Genomic DNA, 19,812 nt, shown 5'->3' with positions numbered 1-19,812 from the left:
TCCCAGGACCCAGACCACTTTCTTATTACAGAAGAGGCTGCAAATGCTTGCATGGTCTCTTCTGTAATACTTGCATGACACAGCACTCTTAAAGGGGAATTCCCTCGTGTGCATAGAAATGAGAAAACACTTTGCCTCTGTGCCCACAACATATTATAGGCGCTGGTGGAGAGGCAGATGAGCGGTCATAGAGCAGTAACGTTACCGAATCACAATATGGGTTTTCGACCAATTACTTCATTGCTATTTGGAAGGAAGTCCCTTACAAATACCAATTCTGAATGGGATGTATTAATGTTTTGAGACAAGAATCAGATCACAAAAAATGAATATTTTACTGACTACACAAATGCAGCAGTAACCCATTTACAAACGGGAACGGGTCCCCAAGAGACCCCTCCCCCCTTGTGAATGTTGACACTTTTTTTTTTACCACAGCCTACTCTTTCAATTTGTTTTAAGCCCATCCTGTTTTCCACCAAGGAAAACGGATTGCATTTTTTTTTTTAAAATGCTTTATTTAAAAGCAATCAGAGACATGTTGGACCGTGGTCCTCAGCAGACCACCATCCCTGTGATGGCTGCAATACATAGTGGGTTGCTATTCGCGACACACCTCATTAATATCCATGAGCTAGGCCACATTTCAACCCACTACAAATCGGTATTTTGCCAAATGGTTGATCGCATAACAGCACTCTGGTCGCAAGAAAAATGCTTCATACGTCCGACCCGTATTCCTGAGGTGTTGATATTTCGAGTTGTAATTTGTCTGGGGAAGGGACAATGCAGCAACTTATAGTCTGATTTTGTTTTCAATTTTCTCTTTGACAAATTGGGAAAATATATTACTTTTCATGACTAGATCATCATTCGTTAAACCCCTAGGTTGAGTGTTAAGCTCTGCTACTACCTGAAGTAAAACATTTGAAATTATAAGGGTCTTTAAAATCCATTCAGAACAACGCTTTGCATTAGCAGTTTCTGCAAGTTTATTTGCTGCAATTATTAAAAGCTCACCAACTGCCAACATAATTCTAACTTGCTGAGTTTCCTCTTTAAAACCATAAATTCTGGTTATAAAATGTAATTAATTAGACGCCCAGCTTACTCTACTTGGAAAAGTGGTTTCTATTACTTAGTCAATTTAAATCAGTGTAAGGCAGATGTCATTAGAGATAATCTAAATTGCGCCAATTTTGGGGGCGCCTATTTTTGACTGCACTTGAGGCTGCCCAACCAAGTTCCAACCAAAATAGATAGCAGAATGACCTGTCCTGGGCACCAGACCAGTTGAGTTGATACTACGATACTCGCCATCACTTCAAATTGTATCGAGACGGTGACCCTCTTTGTGTGTGGGAAAGTTATTCATCAGATTAAAATTACACGCAATATCTCTAAAATGCTACTGATTACTGTTTGCCAACTCATCAAAATATATATTTGAGTAGCCTAAAACAATGTTCTGAACAGGTGCAGGAGTTAGGGTGGCATTCAAATGGTCTAATGTGGGCCCTTGAGAATTAGAGGGAGGTCAGTAGTAGACATGAAGTTGCCATATGCTTTTAGATGAGTCGATCAATTTCACTTCCAAAAGTTGAAGACAGGGTGCATCTCTTTTCTTAGTTTTATGCATTTCATATGTTGTTTGACAATTCATGCCAAGCCACCTCCACATTTTCCTTCCTACGGCTAACATTATCTGGTACTCTGTTGTGACGAACTCATATAAAATCGTTATAGTGACTTCTCTCAGACGTGCATCAGTTAGATATAAAACATCTAAGTCAGATTTCAGAAATAAATCATTTATGTTGTGCCAATTACTAACAAACGTGCATTAATCTATACCCTTTTCCAGCTTCACGTATTACATATGCCCGCAATGTAATTGGCCAACTTTACATTTGATGAATCACTCAGTATTGATACCAATAGGTCTAACAGATATACCATTCAGAAACAGAGAACATTTCGTATGAATGTATAGTATAAAATAGAGCGGTGCCCTTGCTTACTGTTGATGTGTTGATATTTGGTGTTAGGGACCACCATCAATTTATTGGAGGGATTCAAGATCAAAATGTTGCAATTCATGCTGATTATCTACAATTTTTTAAACAAGTTTCTTTTATAAACAAGAAATCTGGGGAATAACACCACCAAAGAAGCAGAAGTGCCTGGAAACAAACAGGAAACATCACAATATGGAGTCTACTGATACCCAAATATGCAGTATCACGCTATAGGATCCAACATAAATTCACAGCTGTTACTCCTCAAAGGGAAGGAATTGCAAAATATAAAAGAACACGGCAAAAACACAAACCCTACTCAGATTAGGGAGAGCTAAAGAGAGAGTTAGGAGACCTATGGACCTTTAGACATCATTATGAAGATACTAACATGAGCTTGCCGCTTAAAGAGTTCGAGCAGAGACAAAAGAGCAAAGATTCACACCCATACCGGTTACCATCAACGCTGTTCGTCGTAAAAGGCTTCAAGTAGGAAGAGGCTGCTTTAACCTCCTGAAACAATGAGATATTACTATTCAGGACCACTCCCAGGCACACAGGATAAATCACACTAACATAAGCACCACAATCAAGAAAGTTTTTCTAGAGATCATACAGTTTCTTTCTCATGGGAACCGTAAAGGGGCATGCACCTAGGAAAAAGAGCAGTTTTTGGTTCAAATGCCTCAACATACCCCAAAGAACCACCCATCTCAGGAACACATCTCTCCTCCAAAGAAACCAATAGCACAGTGCTCTGGTCACCTTTATCATTGTATCTGCTCCTTGTGTACAATATTACTACCCACGTCAAACTGACAGGTTGGGGTCTTCAGAAGCTCTGACCTCACTCCTCGAGACCGTGGTGCAAGCCATGGCTCTGCTATGCCAGAAGTTGTATTTCATTGCTCTTTTTTCATTCTCAAATACCTCTAGTCTGTCCTCAACAGAGACAATGAAGGCAACAGTGCAGAGCTGAAAGTCGGCTGCATAGTCATTAATCCCTTTTTGATTATTTGCAAATAATTCATCATGCCCAACCCTCATTTCAGAGCATCTGGTGACCGCCTCCAAGTCTGCCCTTTACCACCGCCCCTTGACCTCAAAACGATCACCTTTTGTGCACACTGTCAAGGGAAAACATCAATGCTAGTGTAATGAAGATCGTGGTTACGGATGAAACCAGAAGGAAAGGAGGAGAAGAACACAATCCAGTGCGGAGCGTAGTTTCTTTAATGCATCCATCAAACAGGTACAATTATCAATTACCCTGTTAACCGCCACCCGCCATGCCTATATTCCCCGTGTTCATCTAAAAACAAACATCACACGCGAGGTGACATTTGAAGTAGACGCGAGAGCACTCGTGCCAACTTCAAATGACAACACACAACAGTTAGTTAGCCATTAAAAAGACCAAAGCAAATTCTACTAGCACCTTCTTGCTTGTGGGTATCGCTACTGTCCTGAGATCTCAGTTAAAGCCGTCGCGCAAACCCCCCCCCCTCCCCGACGGGAGAAGTCAAACCGGGAAGTGTTCCAGGGGCCCGGGACCCCATACCCGGGCCTCGAAGCAAGGAAGAATTAGTTGGTGAGCGCCATCGCGCTCCTCGTGAAGTACGGCCCCTGGGGGCCCGGGAACCCATTCCCGGGCCCAACATGAAGAGAGAGGACGGGGAAGTGCGGTTGCTGGGAGAACACGAACACACACGCATGCACCCCCCCCCCCCCACAGGTCACACCCCCAGCACAGGGCTGCCAGCTACCAAACAACGCGTAGCAGGGACGAGAACCAGTCCGCCCTGCCCCCTGCATCCCTCCCCTGCAGCTTCAGGGCGGTCCCTCCAATGCTGGCAATGACCTCGCCTGACAGCCATCTTGAAGCGAAACGATTCGCCTCTCTGTACGAGTTCAGAATGTGACTAAGGACTATGGACAGAGAAAGCACCTCATATTGTCCGTGATATCGCGGTGGTGTATATCGAATAGCATTTTCACAATAAGAAATTACTGCATATTATATAACGCTTTCCACAGTAAAGAAACTTATTAAAAGGTGGTCACCGGGTGACATGGGAAGCCTGGCAAGCCCACTTTGAATGATGTCATGCAGTTGTGCGGGATCCTAAGTTGGGGGTTGTCCTTTCCGACCGTTTACAGCTGGGGGACAATAGATTTTTGCAGCCCCAGTTTAAATGACTGAGTGGCCTTGCCCTTTAATAAAGTGGAAGCGCGGAGTGTGCAAATGTTATTTCTTACTTTTCAACAGCGCACACACTGCGCTTTCACTGCCGTGATGTTTGCGCTGTTAAAGTAAGAATGAATGTTTTCAAACGTCACGGCAGTGAAAGCGCGGTGTCTGCTCTGTTGAAAAGTAAGAATTAAAGTTTGAAAAAGGCCCGGCATGAGAAGGAAACATCAGGGCTAAAACAACAGAAACAGAGACAAGTTGAGACCAAAATCACTGTGTCGCAGTTACTAAATGCAAATAAAACGCACCCCATGAGGAGTTACGAGAATATTAATAACAAAAAAAAAGTGCTTACCCACTAATTCGGGAGCCGCGCTCCGAATGAAAGTAAATAAATGAAACGCATTGTCCACATACAACTTAGAACATCGTGCTTCACAGCCGGAATGACAAAAAAAGTTCTCTCCCACTAATTAAGGAGAGAGTATCACGCCGCAAGTAAAGGATCCAGTCCGGGTGGGCGGGGCCAAAAGTGGACAAGACGGTGAGAAGGAGAGACTAAAAAGCCTCCTTAAAAATAGAATGCCAGCTTTAGCCCAAGCTATGACGCAAGTCAATGGGAAGAGGGGGGGGGGCTTCTAGTCCCCTTCCGAAACCGTATTGATTCCAAGAAGCCCTTGCAGTGCGAGGAGCGCATGTGCGCTCCAGCGCTAGGTTGGCAGACCTAAAAATGGGTTGGAAATGAATCAGCACTTGAAGGTCACAAACAATCCTAGGAATGTGAAATGGGAGGTAGTGAATTCCTCTTCAAATGCCATGTCGGGCTTGTACCTGATCCTTGCTGCGCCGATGGAGGTCATGCTCAATAATTGGGGAATAGTGAAAGGATCATTGCTGAACACATTAAACTTCTTGACAGGCTCAGATATGTTTTTTAGGTCTCGCCTGGCGTAAGACTGCGCAGACATGCGCAGTCTCGCTGGCGAAATTTAATGATTTGAGGAGATTTCTCTAGTGGGCTTTAAGCCCCGCCCCTCTTTTCCATTGGCTGGCGTCACCGTTTATGCTAAACGGTGGCCAGCCATTGGAAAAGAGAGTCTAGTGACGTACACTTTTCTCTTTTAGAGCCGTCCCAGTTGGACTGGCTGCCCCGACTTACTGCTGGCGTAAAAGTTTTTTTTATCTTTATGGGGCCAAACACATGGCCCCATAAAGATAAGAAACCAGTCATGCGAGTCAGTACAACTGGGACGGCTCGCGAGCCAGTCCAACTGGGACGACTCTAAAAGAGGAAAAAAAGCAGGAGGCGTTGTTGGCGTTGCTTGTGTATGAAACAAACGTGGACACATCTCGAAGGTCTCTCTCTGGCATTCAGCTTTAGGCACTCTGCCCTTCGTGAGTGTACAGCCGGAGGGTCTGCCCCAATCATTCTTACGTTGAAAGGCGAGGCTCCGATACTGAAATCTGCCCGTCGTGCCTAACCCCCCTATCATGTTCGTCACCCTGCTCACACTACGCTGGCGGTGGCGCCCGTCACCCCGCAGCACTCAGCTCTGGGTTTACTCCGCCTTCATCAGATAGCGGCAGGAGGAAGCTGGCACTCGGGATGAAGATAAACAAGGAGACAATTCAAATACGGAGCTTAATTAATGTTTGCTTTCGGGGCGGATCACAGCGCGCTGCGTGGGCTGGATCCGAGTGGGCGTTCCTGAAGAGATGACGTGGCTGTCCCTCCCCTGGACAGGAGATTGCGAGCTGCAGTGTAGTCAGGGCAGTCACTGCTCGGTATGTGATGCCCGAGGTGTGCGCGGTGTATGCCATACATGCTCGTGCTGCATGACTCGACGTGTGGATGTTGTGCAGATATGTGGATACCCCCAGGTTTTCGACACTTTTATAACTTAAATTGTTGTCGAGCATGTTTGAGTCTTAGTTTTTGATGCAAGCACGGTCATTAAATTCCACCCTTCCTTAAGAATGGTACTGTTTATTTTCAGTATGAGGGCTCGCAATAAACCTAATAGCTTTACAGAAGAAACAAGCCGCTGGCACGCAGATGTGGCCTAACGCACAGTGTGTGGCCACGCGAGTAAATCCGGGCTAACTGCAGAATCCAGTTAATAAAAGGAGGAAGGGGAGGGCGTTCAGGGAATAATCCGCGGCCACGCTGCTGCAGAGCGTCTGATCTGGCCGTGTGGTGCTGCTTACCCACAATATGAGGATGCCCTGCTCACTGAGCCACCAGCCCACATGCATTACCCCCAGACAAAACAGGGCCAACCAGACTCGCGCTTAACGAGGCGTGCTCCCAACAATTGCTAGCGTAAGCAAAACACCGTAACATGGGGTTGATGAAAGAGAGGTAGAAAGTGGGGTGTGTGGCCCCTGCGCGTGCTTGAGTCGGGGGACACGGTATCAACACATAAATAAAACAACTTCATTGTGACGAGTGTTCGTAAGAAGATGCACTTTGCTTTAAAATGTAACCATTTGATATTGTTTAACTAAATATTTAATTCAACACTAGAGGCATGCTCGTGCATTAAAAGGGCGCTTGGAAATCTCGTTGGCTGGACGGCAGGTTTTTGTCGCAGTGTCCTGTTAAAAACCGGCCTCTCTTGGTCGCCGTGCCGGCATGCAACCCCCCCATCCTCCACACACATACACACACACACCCCTGTACCACTCTGTCAACATAGTAAAATACACACGGAAGCATACATGTATCACGTGCCTCCTTTCCCCTCCTCTTATCGGGTCTCATGTATGCATTATTCCTCGTAGATATCACAAATGCTGACACACACGGCGTTTCCGTTAGAGTCATTGTAGACACATTAGTAGTTTTGAAATACCACAAAAGAGATATGTTTTTTTTGTTTAAATGAAACTCAAGCCGCAACCGCAATGAAGAGAATTATTCCCAAAAAATAGAATTAACACATAGTGCTGCATTGGAAAGCAGAACTCCAGCTTCCCTGAACACATTTGGAGGACAAGCATTGAAAATGCAATAGGCCTCGCCTTTTATTAAGTTAAAGCCATTAGCTTTGCTAATGGTATTATATAGCAAAGCAAATGGCATTTACTTAATGGTATTATATAGCAAAGCAAATGGCTTTAACTTAATAAAAGGCGAGGCCTATTGCATTTTCAATGCTTGTCTTTCCTGGCAAAGTAGTGCTGGGAAACAGAATACCGCGAATGGGTGGTTTACTAAACCTTGTAGAGAGGCTAAAAACAGCCTACTAAACGCATCCACAAGTGGAAACAATGAGGAGATCAGGCTGTGTAGAGCCCAGTACAGGCGCAAAATAAAGGAAGCAAAAGATGCCTGGGGCAGCAAGTTTTGGGCTGACCTCCTTGAGGCCTCGTCGGCCAACGACAAGAAAAAACATCTGACGTTTAGTAAGTGATGGTGGCAGAAATTCTCAAACTCCTGCAGAGTGATCCATACTGCCCTATGAGTGGGTTGCCCATTTATGTAACTATTACTCATGTATGTCTGATAACCATTTGCCCCTAGCTGCCCCTGCTGTTGATTCTAATCTGAATGAGCCTTCTGCGGTGGTAGAGTTCTCTTTAGAAGAGACTGCTCCAGCGATAACATTTCTGAAGCAAAGGAGAGCACCGGGCTTAGACAAAATCCCAGGAAACGTCTATCAATCGGATAGTAACATCTGGGTTCCCTATGTTAACACCATCTCTAATGCAATTGCAGCAGGGTCACCGATACCGCCCACAAGGAGGGTAGCTGAGTTTGTCCCTGTTTTCAAGAAGGAGAATCGAAGTGTTCCGTCCAATTACCACCCAATCAGCCTCCTGTATAATCTCCAGAAAGTTTTTTTGCAAAGAAATTCTGGGGCGTTTTTTGGAACGGATAAATGACAATCATGTTCTTTCCAACTTCCAAGCAAGACTTAGAACCATGAACAGCTCCATTGACCAGGTTTTCTGCTTGCTTCGGGCTAAGAGGAAAACAGTATATATAAGTGGAGGCAACCTTTTTGAGGCAATTGTCTACCTTTATGCCACCTTTGACCTGCTCCCAGGGAAAAAGCAATGGGAGACCCTGGGGGAGATGGGGATCTTGTATGACTAATAAAAGATAGTACGCCTCCATGAGGGGAACTACGCTGAGATTCGATGCAGCACTACAGGGGGGAACTGACCAATCCAATTTGTATCAACAAGGGCATCCACCAGGGGTGCGTACTGGCTCTCACACTTTGCTTTCTTTATATTAAAAACTGTGTTGATGCCTCAATGATTCCCCTACCCATGCAAGGCAGAGAATTCCAGGCCTCTTCTCTGCTGACGATACTCTCTTGTTAGCAAAAACGAGGGTGGGCCATCAACCAATCCTTGTTGATAACTTCTGTACATTTTGTGCAGATTATGGTCGTGAAGTAAATGTTGCAAAAACTAAACTGATGATCTACACCAGGTAGAAACGGGGTGAACGGCACAGTAAAATTGAGGAATGAAGTACTGGAAAGGGTTACAGAATTTGACTACCAGAGGGTCCGAATGGATGACTCCAGATCTTGGGCACCACAGATCGCTGAGAGCTCCCATCCTGTAACCCATAGGGTGGGAGCTATTCTTAGGATGGACAAAAGGCTAAGTAGTTTCCAATTTCTCCACCCAACAGAAATTTATAAGAAGCAGGTGCAAGAAGCGGCATTATATGGGGGGGGACTTTAGGGTTACTGCAATCTGAGTGTTTTGGTTCACTAAAGAGAATAACTTTTTTAGAGCTCTAACAGGGCTACAAAAAGGAACTCCTTTGATGCCTTTGTCACTTGATCTCTGCATTGATTCTATTACTAAATTGGCGGCTTTTAGACCACTGCTATATTGGGTGTGTATTTGGGCCACCAGAGATTTACAAGAATATAGAGTGGGTCTTACTGATATTATGACACTTCGATCTTCCAACAAGATCAAGTGGCTGAGCCATGTATAAAGAGCTTGGGTGAGCTGGATCTACCTAATTTTTGGAAAGACCCCTCATCTATCCCAGCTAATGCAGCCCAAATGGTTAAATCTAGGTATTGGGACAAGATAGCTGCACAGAACGAACAGTCTAGTTATAGGGGTAGACTTGCAAGGTGTATTTTAATGTAAAAATATGAGCCTAAAGCAGAGGAATTCCTTGCTTATATTCATCCAGTGCGAGCTTGTATATTGTTCTTGCAGTTCTGATATGGGGCCTTGCCAATTGCTGTTTATACTGCACTATGGGATTCCTTTAAGTCGGGCCTGTCAAATTGCAGTTTTTGCACCTCTTTTGATGAAGCCGAGAAACACCTGATGTTCTTCTATCCCAAATATGCAACCCGCAAGCACAGGTGGATTGTTCCCCGCTGCAGGTGTTTATCTCTTACAAATTGTGTAAAAACCCTTAGAATTGGCGAGAGTGATTCATCATCTGTGGTTGTGGTGGCAGTTTCTAAATGTCTTTATGTGGCATGGTCTGTCAGGCAAACATAGTATAGGGGAAGATCCCGTGGTGCAATTATCACCTTTTAATTATTTATGTAACTGATTTTAGTCTCTTATCATTAATTAAACAATTGTTATTTTACAATATATTTGCTGTTTTACACATTTCTGATGATGACAAAGGAATTTGCGATCTCTCAATAAACTTTGAATCAGCATTTGTTCCCCATTAACCCTGTTCCTTATGTCCCGCCCTGTGACAATCATGTCAAAGGATGATATGCAAATCCCTAGTAAGCTTTTACAAAGATAGCAAGTTGCAAAGTCTTTCTTCTGAACGAGGTAGTCAATTTAGTGTGCATCTATGTTTCTTAATTCATGTTAGTGTAAGCCAGCTCCAAAAGTGACAGACCTCTGGGACACTCCAAATTATCTTTAAAACATATGCTTTTCTGCTTATTTATAATATGAATTTAATGTCTGCAAGAGTTTCCTAGTTCAAGCTTGATTAATATTGAAGCAAAAGAAAACAGACCACATTATCAGGACATTATCATCGAAATATTTAGGATTTGACAGGGCCACTTGAAATAATTTTCGGAATATATTTTCTAGATTTTACTTTAGTTTGACAACCGTGATTTGAAGGCGCGCTGAAAGATATGCATGAACGGATGAATACAGTATACAAATATATAGCAATTACTGTAAGGACCTTATTATGAATACAATGGACCGCCGTAGCCAGCTTCATTACAACTTGGGTGGTCAGGCCGCATTGGCACCGCCGCAACTGCCAAGGATCAGAGATCCCTGGAGGTGTTTCGACAGATTGGGGTCGCAATATGCTTGGCGGGGCCGCTGCGACCCGCCAAGCATTTTACGAGTTTCCTCACTGCCACACTTTTTCATGGCGGTGCGACCGCCATGAAAAGTGTGGTGGCGAGGAAACACAGGGAGCCCTACAGGGCCTTCTTGTGCCTCTGTGCCAAGGGGTGCATGCGGGGGGGACACATTGTTCCCCCCCTGTATGCCCGCCCAGTTCCTGCAGGGCATGGAATTGTCAGTCCATGCCTTGCAGGAACTGCCTTTGATGGTTTCATTGCGGTGCCTTTAAGGCACTGCTGTGGAACTGCCCGCCAGAGACTTTAAAAGTCATACTTTAGCGGGCATTTTTTTATGGCTTTGGTGGTCTCGGAGCAGGGTGGCGTCCCCGCTCCGAGATTGCCAAAGTCATAATAAGGCCCCAAGTTTTGTCTAAATTAGGTCCTTGTGTTTAATTAGCTTGTAAAACTCCTCTCCCGCACCATTCTTGTAAGAGGACCCATGCTGCTTCATCCCCAGTACATTTGGTATTTCTAAAAGCCGAGCACTGCAGAAGAGAAGTATCTGAGGTGGTGGTGTTATTTGATGGTGCGAGGCATGCAAATCCACTTCATATTCCACAGCCACCAGCAGCTACTCATTTCTGGTTCACTTCTTGCTAGGCACACCAAGGACACTACTACCTGGAACCTATGATAATGGAACCTTGAAATTGTCAAGCAACTTCTTCACTGTCAACCCCTCTTTCGCCACCAACATGCCATTTGGACATATACTGGCATAAAATACGAGCTCTTGCCTGGCATTCATGTGTGGCATGCTACGTTATTGCTTTCTTTTTGTACCTCACACCAGAAGCCTCAAAATACTTTGGAGTCTATAGATCATTAACTAGTTGGTCAGAAATAAATCCTGGGTAATACGGGAAATGCTGTATTGTGATCAATCTGCTGAAAATGTCCTGCCATATAAGTACTGGGGAGTTGGACCGTGGACAACACTTCTGCAGACCATAAACCCATTTTTATGTCTATCAATTTAATATAGTAAGCTACAGTACACTGCTTATTAAAATATTTCATAATTAATATTGCTACCACTGCTTTCTTAATTTGTTATGCCCAGTAATTAAGTAATCTGTGTACTTGGATATGTTTTAGTACAGTGCTACACAAACTGTGGGTCGGTCAGTCCACGCAATAAATAAATACAGAATTTAAAGCCTTCTTTATCTTGTCATAGTTGCTGCGCTTCAAAAACAGAAGTCAAACGTGAGGACTTGTCTTCTATTGCTTATTTTTTACATGAGGGCTGGCGTTTACAAGCTGCTCTCACTTTGCACTCAGAGGAAGAAAAGAAAAGTGAATTATGTGTCTATCTTGCTGGCGTACAAAGCGTAAAAAGGGTGTGAAATGAAAGGCTGTCATTTTTTGTAACACACAGCGAAATGTAATACCTGTAAGTGAGCTGTACACATTCAGCAGTTTGAAAGTAAAAATGAAGCATATTTTTTTGTAATTCAGAAGAGTGATGGAAACAGAGATTTTAACAGTATCAGAACAATTCGGGACCCCTTTACTTGGTGATGTACAAATGATAACTATTCAGTGAAACCCGATTTCGACACATTAGAATTTGTGTGCACTACAGTTCTATCAGTATACTGTATGTGCAAATTTTGTGTCCATTTCAATGCAAAATGTGCTGTCTATAAAGGACAGTGCTCTACCACACAATGCATTAGTTCATTTGAAGAACAACAACAAAAAACCTGTGAAAACATTCAACTGCAAGCGACTGGTAAGAGGCGAGGATTCTATTTATTAAACACACCCCAGCCACGGTCCAGCCAGCACTGACTGGCTGCAATCTTTCCTTCTCAAAATCCTTATGGTCTGACAAAAGAACTGGATGACAATAGCAGCAAAAGGATGACGGAACCCCAACAAAACGGGTAGGGGAGGCAGCGAAAATATTTGAGTAACCATGTGATAAAGTGTCAAAACAAGATACCAAGATATACCACATCCTGGTAACCAGACATGTACATTGGAGCACATGCATTGTAGACTTAAACGAGAATTTGAAATGCAATAGGTCACGCATTTACTAGAGTTTGAGCTGTTGGCATTGCAAATGAAAATGCCTTTTATTTATGTTGTTTTTAGAACAAATAATAAAAGGCATTGTCATTTACAATGCCAATAGCTTAAACTCTCGCAAATGCGAGACCTATTGCATTGCAACTGCGTTTGGCGCCCGTGCTATAACTTTTTTTAAAAAGCAACAGCAGGCAGCACAAAGCTATTTGAGAAAATAGTACTCGGAGGCTGGAATTAATGCCTACTGAGTAACAACACACGTAACAGGGTGTTGCCATGAGAGGTTACAAAATGAGACAAGGCGGTACTAACGAGGGACTACTAAGCCTATTGACCAATAAACAGCCACAGTTTACAGTGGACAATGACACAAGCCAATGAAAAGTATGGGCGGAGTGGGTGGAGCTTCAAATCCCTACCTCAATACAGCATGCCTCACAGAGCAGTGCATGCGCTGCCCAGGCTCGACCTGAAAAGTGTAACAACAAAACAGTTTGGTTGTAAAGAGGATCACGCTATGCAGGTGACACATGGGGCGACCAAGGGTAACGGCCAAGTGAAATAGAGGGGCTTACTGCAGACACAGGATGCATACAGAGTAACTATTGAAACAAAGCATGGCTTGAACAAAAACAATGGCGCTATAACACAATTAACTAACATTCAAAATATATAAGCATACACTTTCTCTAATTATGACAGATTAAAGCACAGAACATATACTTACTTTTTACTAAGCCTACCAAGTTTAAACAAACAATGTGAAAGCCGAAACTGCTCACCCCTAATAACTATTGGCTTTGCCTATGTTTTAACCATGCTGTACAGTATTGCAGCTGTTGTGCAACATGGCTTAAAAAACAAAAGACTGGATGAGTCAGCCAATATATTATTATGTAGGCAGAACATGCGTTCTGCAAACGTGCATGCCTAAAAAATAAAACCTTTTTTTATTTACTGATCTGAGACGGATCGGCAATTTTTTTTTATTTTTTTTTAAAGGAGCGCAAAAACGCTTAAAAATAATAATAATTAAATGGATCAGCAGCTTGAGAGGAGGTACAGAGTGAAGCAATACGGCGGATGAGGATGGGGAAGCAACATGGCAGACAACATGGGGAAAGAGCAACGTGGAGCACAGGAAGAAGCACACGGACAAGAGAGTAACATGATTGAGGGTGGGGGAGAAAAGCACATGCACGCGAGAGAGAGAGAGAGCGCAACATGGAGGGGGGGCTAAAACCGTAAGCAGGAGATAACTGGAAAACACATGCACACTCTAAGAGTGCTTGAACAAAAAGAAAAAAGTAGCTTCCTAAAAGCGAGCAGAGGAAGCACAGAAGCCAGTAAATCAAAGACATGGTAAAAAGGCTCTGCTCCATGGGAGGGACAAACAGAAGATGTGCAGGCTAAAACAAGGAAAGCCATCCAAGAGAAAGCAAGCAAAGAAGAGTGAAAGTAAAGCCAACCACTAGTAAGCAAAGGGAAAGCTGCAAGTGCCTGCATGTTCTTAATAAGCACACAGTATGTCTTTTGCAACCAAACAGCTTGTGCTGTCTGGTAGGCTCCACCAAAAAAAGAAATTTACCAATTTCATAGCACTGTAAATAATAGGTCCTGCATGCACACAACTTCTCAGTACAAATTCAGAACAACCTCTAAAGATGACAGGCTGTATTAGCCTTGTAAGAATCGGATCATTTGACCTGTTGGTAGCAGAGATATCAGTGTTTACAACTTAGCACACTACATGTTTGCAGCTAGATGGGATTAAAAGGACTGTGGTTTCATGAAAGAAATGTGCTTTTTCTTTCCATGATGCCTACATCAATGCATTCCTGTTGAGTAGCGCCCCTGAAAAGTGAAAGAAGCTCAAAGATTGTTATCAGAAAATGCTTGAAGCTCTAGGGATAAATAACACAACAGGTGAATGGCATTACTCCTGGTGGTTCTACAGCCCCCATCTTGAATTGTGGCCATTCCAAGACAGTCATCAAGGACAAGCTCATGAAAGTTATGACATTATCAGGAGTACCTTCTTATTTGACATCTAATATGCAAAAAGGTTACCACACAAGAAATTAAGATGTGTTGGTCTGCTCTCATAAGAGCATAACCAAAGGCATCAATATGAAGGAATGCACCTTTCAGGGTATACCCTGGTAGCTCGCAAGTCCAACTTTTAACTATTCCCAGGAATGCTTTGAATTTCAGCCCTAAGTGGAATAGGCCATCCATGTGTGGCAATCCAACTGCTCTGTACCCAAGAATGTAAGCTGCAAATCACTGATTAACTCAAAAGAGGAAAAAATACATCTGCCATTGTTGTTTCATTTTCAGAAGACCTGACCTACTAATTTGGGCTGGAACGCTTGCTTCTGTAGTGAGGTCAGACTCACCTATATTGGTCGCTCTCTTGAGGGCAAAGTGGAGCACACAAAAGGATGGCAACAGACCTAGCTTTAGAGCAGTCCAAGTATGGAAATATTTATTGGTGTTATGTGACACAGTGATGTCATTCCGCCTAAAACCACTACAACAGCAGCACTCTGGCCTGCAAGATTTGAAGTTAAAGGAGAGAATAAACACTTGGCCTCACTGGTTAGATGATCTAGGCTTTGTTTATTAATTAAATGTATTAGCATGTTCAGGGAATATGCCACAAATGTTATACCATGTAGCAACTTGTCCCTGCTTTTCAAAGGACTTTATTTTGTAGTTAAAGAGCCCTGGATGCTCAGGACAGGGTTATGCTGTTGAGCGTGATGGCCATGTTTACGTAACCGAACACAACACATTTTTAGGGAGTCAGAGAGTATATTTCTATTTAGAGCTTTAACTTTCCATGCAGACAGGAGATAGGTGAAAGGCTGTTTTGCTACAGGGTAGCATTTGGCGCCAAAATCCTTCTTTCTTGCATTGGAGTTCGCCATCAAGGCTCCTTCGTACGTATGTAGCTTAGACTCTCCTGTGAGGATATCTTCCCATCCCAGACATTTAGCTTCTGACTTCCAAAAGCTGTATATGATTTTGTATATAAAAAATGTGAAATGCTATGTTATATGTAACGCTTTGTCACTGTATAGCCACATCCCCACTAACTAGCTTCATCACTTACCTACTGAACATGCCATTCTGCTGCATGTGTTCATGTTGCTATATGTGAAACATTTAGAGTTGCAATAATTCATGCTCAATAAAACACAAAAACAAGGCTGGAGCAACTTTATCACTAGAAAAGGTCAATGGTATCCTTGCACCATTCCAAGATGGGTGTCACCTCACATGTAGACGCCGCAGTTCAAGCAGAGTGAGGACCATCATGAAACAGTGCAAGTATCTAAAAAATATTCAAGCTGGCCACCTTCTGCCTTTGAAAATGTTTCTCTAGCATTGAGGAGCTGTGGAAAACACCAAAGCTGAGCAAAGATGGGGACAAAAACAGGGGCCTCAGTGATGGGGGAGATGGGGCAATAGTAGGCACATCTGAGTGTTGGGTAGTAAGGGGAGGCAGTGTTCACAACGTAAGCAGTGAGTGCAGGCAGATTGGAAAAGCAGAATGAAAGAGTGGAGGACTGCAAGGGGAGAAGTGGGATAGCAACGCTAAACTGCTAAGAGCGACAAGGTGAGAGGAAAATAGTCCCTCGCACACTGTAATGCAAGCACTGGTAAGAGAACACTGAAAGCAAGAGGCAAGAAAAGTAATCACCTATAGGCTGATCCAGAATATGATTAATAATATTTGAAGCCAATGACTGAAACAGGAAGAACACAAACAGCCGATGGATAAAATAGGTCGACCCAAAGTGGTAGTTATAGTTTTTATTGGTACTCCCAGAGGACGCTCAATTTAGAACAATATCTGAAGCCAATGACTGAAACAGGGAGAACACAAACAGCCGATGGATAAAATAGATCAACCCAAAGCCCACTATAAGTATATATAGAAGATTTATTGGATACAATAGGCCTAACAATGACTAACAACTAAAGCTGTCTGTATGCAAGACCTACAAATTGATGCTACAACCTTATTCCTATGATGCTTTTGGCCAATTTGATTGAAGATATTATGAAGGGTAGCTGAAGGATATATTAGAGCAAGGGTAAAGAGAGGATCTGGTGGTCAATTTATCTTCAGTGTGCGCCACATACTTCCCCCTGCCTACAGGTGCAGTGTGACATCAATAACCACCTGTAATAAACTGAAACAAACAAGGAACTTTTATTTCTAATTACAAGTGAGTTCTGAAATTAAAACTCGCTTGTAATATGAACATAGGGTTTGATAAGAAGTGTACACAGTCTTGTGGAATATATGAGGTGAAGTATCCCAAAACGTATTGTATAATTTATATAGTGGTTACTAGTCCTGTGTGTGGTGCTGCAGCGCTTGTCGGCACGGGTAGCATGCAACACCATGAAGGGTTGATTGGGAGAGTGTTGTCTTTATGTTGATCCTATATATTACATTATAGAGTTACTGAAAGTCACCATGTGTTCCATCTGAGCACAGAACTGAACCCAGAGCTTACCGGAGGCCCTGCGTGAGCAGAAAAGGTACAAATGCTGCTCACTTTGTCATGTGGCATGTTCTGAGATGGTGGACTCAGCTAAGTAATGAGCGCTTGCACCACATGAACTGCTCTTGTGCCACCATGCTCATGGTCACCCAAAGGGGTGGTCCTCAAGCTTCCTGGAGTACAGGCGTGAGTCGCGGTTGGATTGTGAAAAGCAACACTGGTCGAGATATGTCAATCTTGAACTTGTTCGTTTGCCATGTAAGCGTCATGATTTCCAAAAAAGAAGCATAGAAAAACCTCAGAATTTGTCCTCTCCCAGGTGGTGGTTTGCCTAGTGGATATTAACAGAGGTTACCAATCCAAGAAATGGCAGAATATATTCCAGTCATGCCAGTTTCTGTTAGTACCCTATAGAATGAGGCACTGTCAAAGGTGAATCACAGCGTATTTGTATGCTTATTTGTGTCGCATTCGTCGTGCCTTTCATCCATTTTTGTCCCTGAATTTTGCTCCCTGAAGTTAGAACACTCTACGAAATGCCTCTTCTCGACACTTTTTCATTCTTCTTTTCTCCTTTCTGATGCGGGCGGGAGTTTGGCGCCATTCTGTTCTCTTCGGTACTAATATTCATCTTCAATCAGACCTGATTTTTTAACCCATTGTGAGCGATTTACTCTTAGCAGGGGGCATTTTAGGAAGACGCTTGTCAACGTTCACGTACATTAGATCTGCTGTGCAGTGAGGTGCTGATGCTACCGAGAGGAGTCGCGCTTTCCTCAGGCAGTCAGGAAGCAGACACACCCGACCTACTGAGACACATCCTTGAACACTTACCCAGCCAAGCACTTATATAGGAACAATGGGATGCAGGCACATCCTCTTAGGAGGGCAGAGAACTCAGAGGTGACTTGTACAACTGGGGAATAAGTAACAGTCAACGTCACATGGCTGTACTGGCCATTGTGCCACTCGAGCATGTTGCGGTTGGCTTCTGAGATAGAAGGATGTTTTAACAGTTGGATAATACACTGCAGTAGTAGTCTTGGACTGCTAATGCAGTGTTGAGTAGGGCTCTTTCGGCACTTTCTAGTCCTTAGGACACATGGTTGGTTCCCCGCCTCACTTAGCTTGAATGTCACTTTTTCGACCCCCCCCCCCCTACTTCCATAGCTGTCAAGAGACCCATACAAATAATTAAATAAATACGTCCTCACATTTTCTATAAAGTGCGTTTTACCACGGTCTTACTTAATTCTTCACAGAACGCACGTCACCGGGGCCTTTCGCTTCCCCGTGGTGTACTTACCAGCTGGACGCCAGGCAGACACACAGGGAGAGCAGGCACAGCGCGGTGCGGGGCTCGGGGCACACATTCCGCGACTCCCTGGAATTCACAGACGCCGGAGAACACGTCTCCTTCCCTGCCTTGGCGGCCCCTCGGCCCTGCTCTGCCTTCGCTCCCTCGTTTGGCTTAGCCGGGGTTGCTTTCTTCCTCTGTTTAAGGTCATTAGACATTGTGAAAAGTTCCAGACGGAACGGAGCGGTGGTGTGCAAGGGATGGCGTGTCTGGGAGAAGCCGCTTATCCCAAGTCTCAAGGTGGTCGAGCGCCCAGGTCCGCCTCGCTTCCACGCGCTGCAGTCCGAGGGGTAAAGGTGGGTGTCTGCTGCAGGGTGTTGATGTGGCACGCATTCCTCACTACCGCTGCAAATCCCGCAGGAAGTTTACTAAAGTTCGGGACTCCAGAAGAGGGGGGCGGACTATGGGGGTGGGTGCGTCTGGACTGGGAAGTCTACGGGAGCCCAAGAGGCACAATTTTGCACTCACACAAATGTTAGTTTCCATTGAGGTTTCCTTTCAAACAAGCATTTGCAATGCAATAGGTCTCGCAATTATAAGAGTTTGAGCTATTGGCATTGTAAAATTACAATTCCTTTTATTTATGTTTTGGTCTTAAAACAAACAAAAGGCATTGTCATTTACAATGTCAGTAGCATAAACTCACATAAACGCAGTGTGTGGAGTGCAGCAGTGTGCGGCGTGCAGCATTGTGTGGCGTGCAGCAGATGTGGGCGGCGTGCAGCAGTGTGCGGCATGCAGCAGTGTGCTGCGTGCAGCAGTGTGCGGCGGGCAGCAGTGTGCGGCGGGCAGCAGTGTGTGGCGTGCAGCGTCATGCAGCAGTGTGTGGCGTGCTGCAGTGTGTGGCGTGCTGCAGTGTGTGGCGTGCTGCAGTAAGTGGCGCGCTGCAGTGTGTGGCGTGCAGCAGTGTGAGGCGTGCAGTAGTGTGCGGCGTGCAGCAGTGTGCTGCGTGCAGCAGTGTGTGGCGTGCAGCAGTGTGAGGCGTGCAGCAGTGTGAGGCGTGCAGCAGTGTGAGGCGTGCAGCGGCATGCAGCAGTGTGTGGCGTGCAGCAGTGTGTGGCATGCTGCAGTGTGTGGCGTGCTGCAGTGTGTGGCCTGCTGCAGTGTTTCGTGTAGCATTGTGCGGCGTGCAGCATTGTGCGGCGTGTAGCAGTGTGCGGCATGCAGCAGTGTGTGGCGTGCAGCAGTGTGTGGCATGCAGCAGTGTGTGGCGTGCAGCAGTGTGTGGCGTGCAGCAGTGTGTGGCCTGCAGCGGCATGCAGCAGTGTGTGGCGTGCAGCAGTGTGTGGGGTGCAGCAGTGTGTGGCGTGCAGCAGTGTGTGAAATGTAGCAGTGTCACGGTTGCAGC

The 19,812-nt window shown here is 44.5% G+C and overlaps 1 protein-coding gene across 2 annotated transcripts in view; it reads right to left on the bottom strand.

Moving 5' to 3' along the window:
* Nucleotides 1–18,849, bottom strand: part of IKBIP (IKBKB interacting protein) — a 40,767-nt gene extending 21,918 nt beyond the window's left edge. For both annotated transcript variants that reach the window (XM_085653854.1, XM_085653853.1), the window contains exon 1: nt 18,414–18,849. In XM_085653854.1, coding sequence (XP_085509980.1) covers nt 18,414–18,622 — 209 coding nt within the window. In that variant the 5' untranslated portion in view covers nt 18,623–18,849. The remainder of the gene's footprint in view (nt 1–18,413) is intronic.
* Between the last annotated feature and the right edge of the window lie 963 nt (nt 18,850–19,812).

The sequence above is a fragment of the Triturus cristatus genome, chromosome 4_1, assembly GCF_964204655.1.
Source record: "Triturus cristatus chromosome 4_1, aTriCri1.1, whole genome shotgun sequence".
In the NCBI taxonomy this organism is placed as follows: domain Eukaryota; kingdom Metazoa; phylum Chordata; class Amphibia; order Caudata; family Salamandridae; genus Triturus; species Triturus cristatus.
This window is presented reverse-complemented; position numbering and strand designations above follow the sequence as displayed.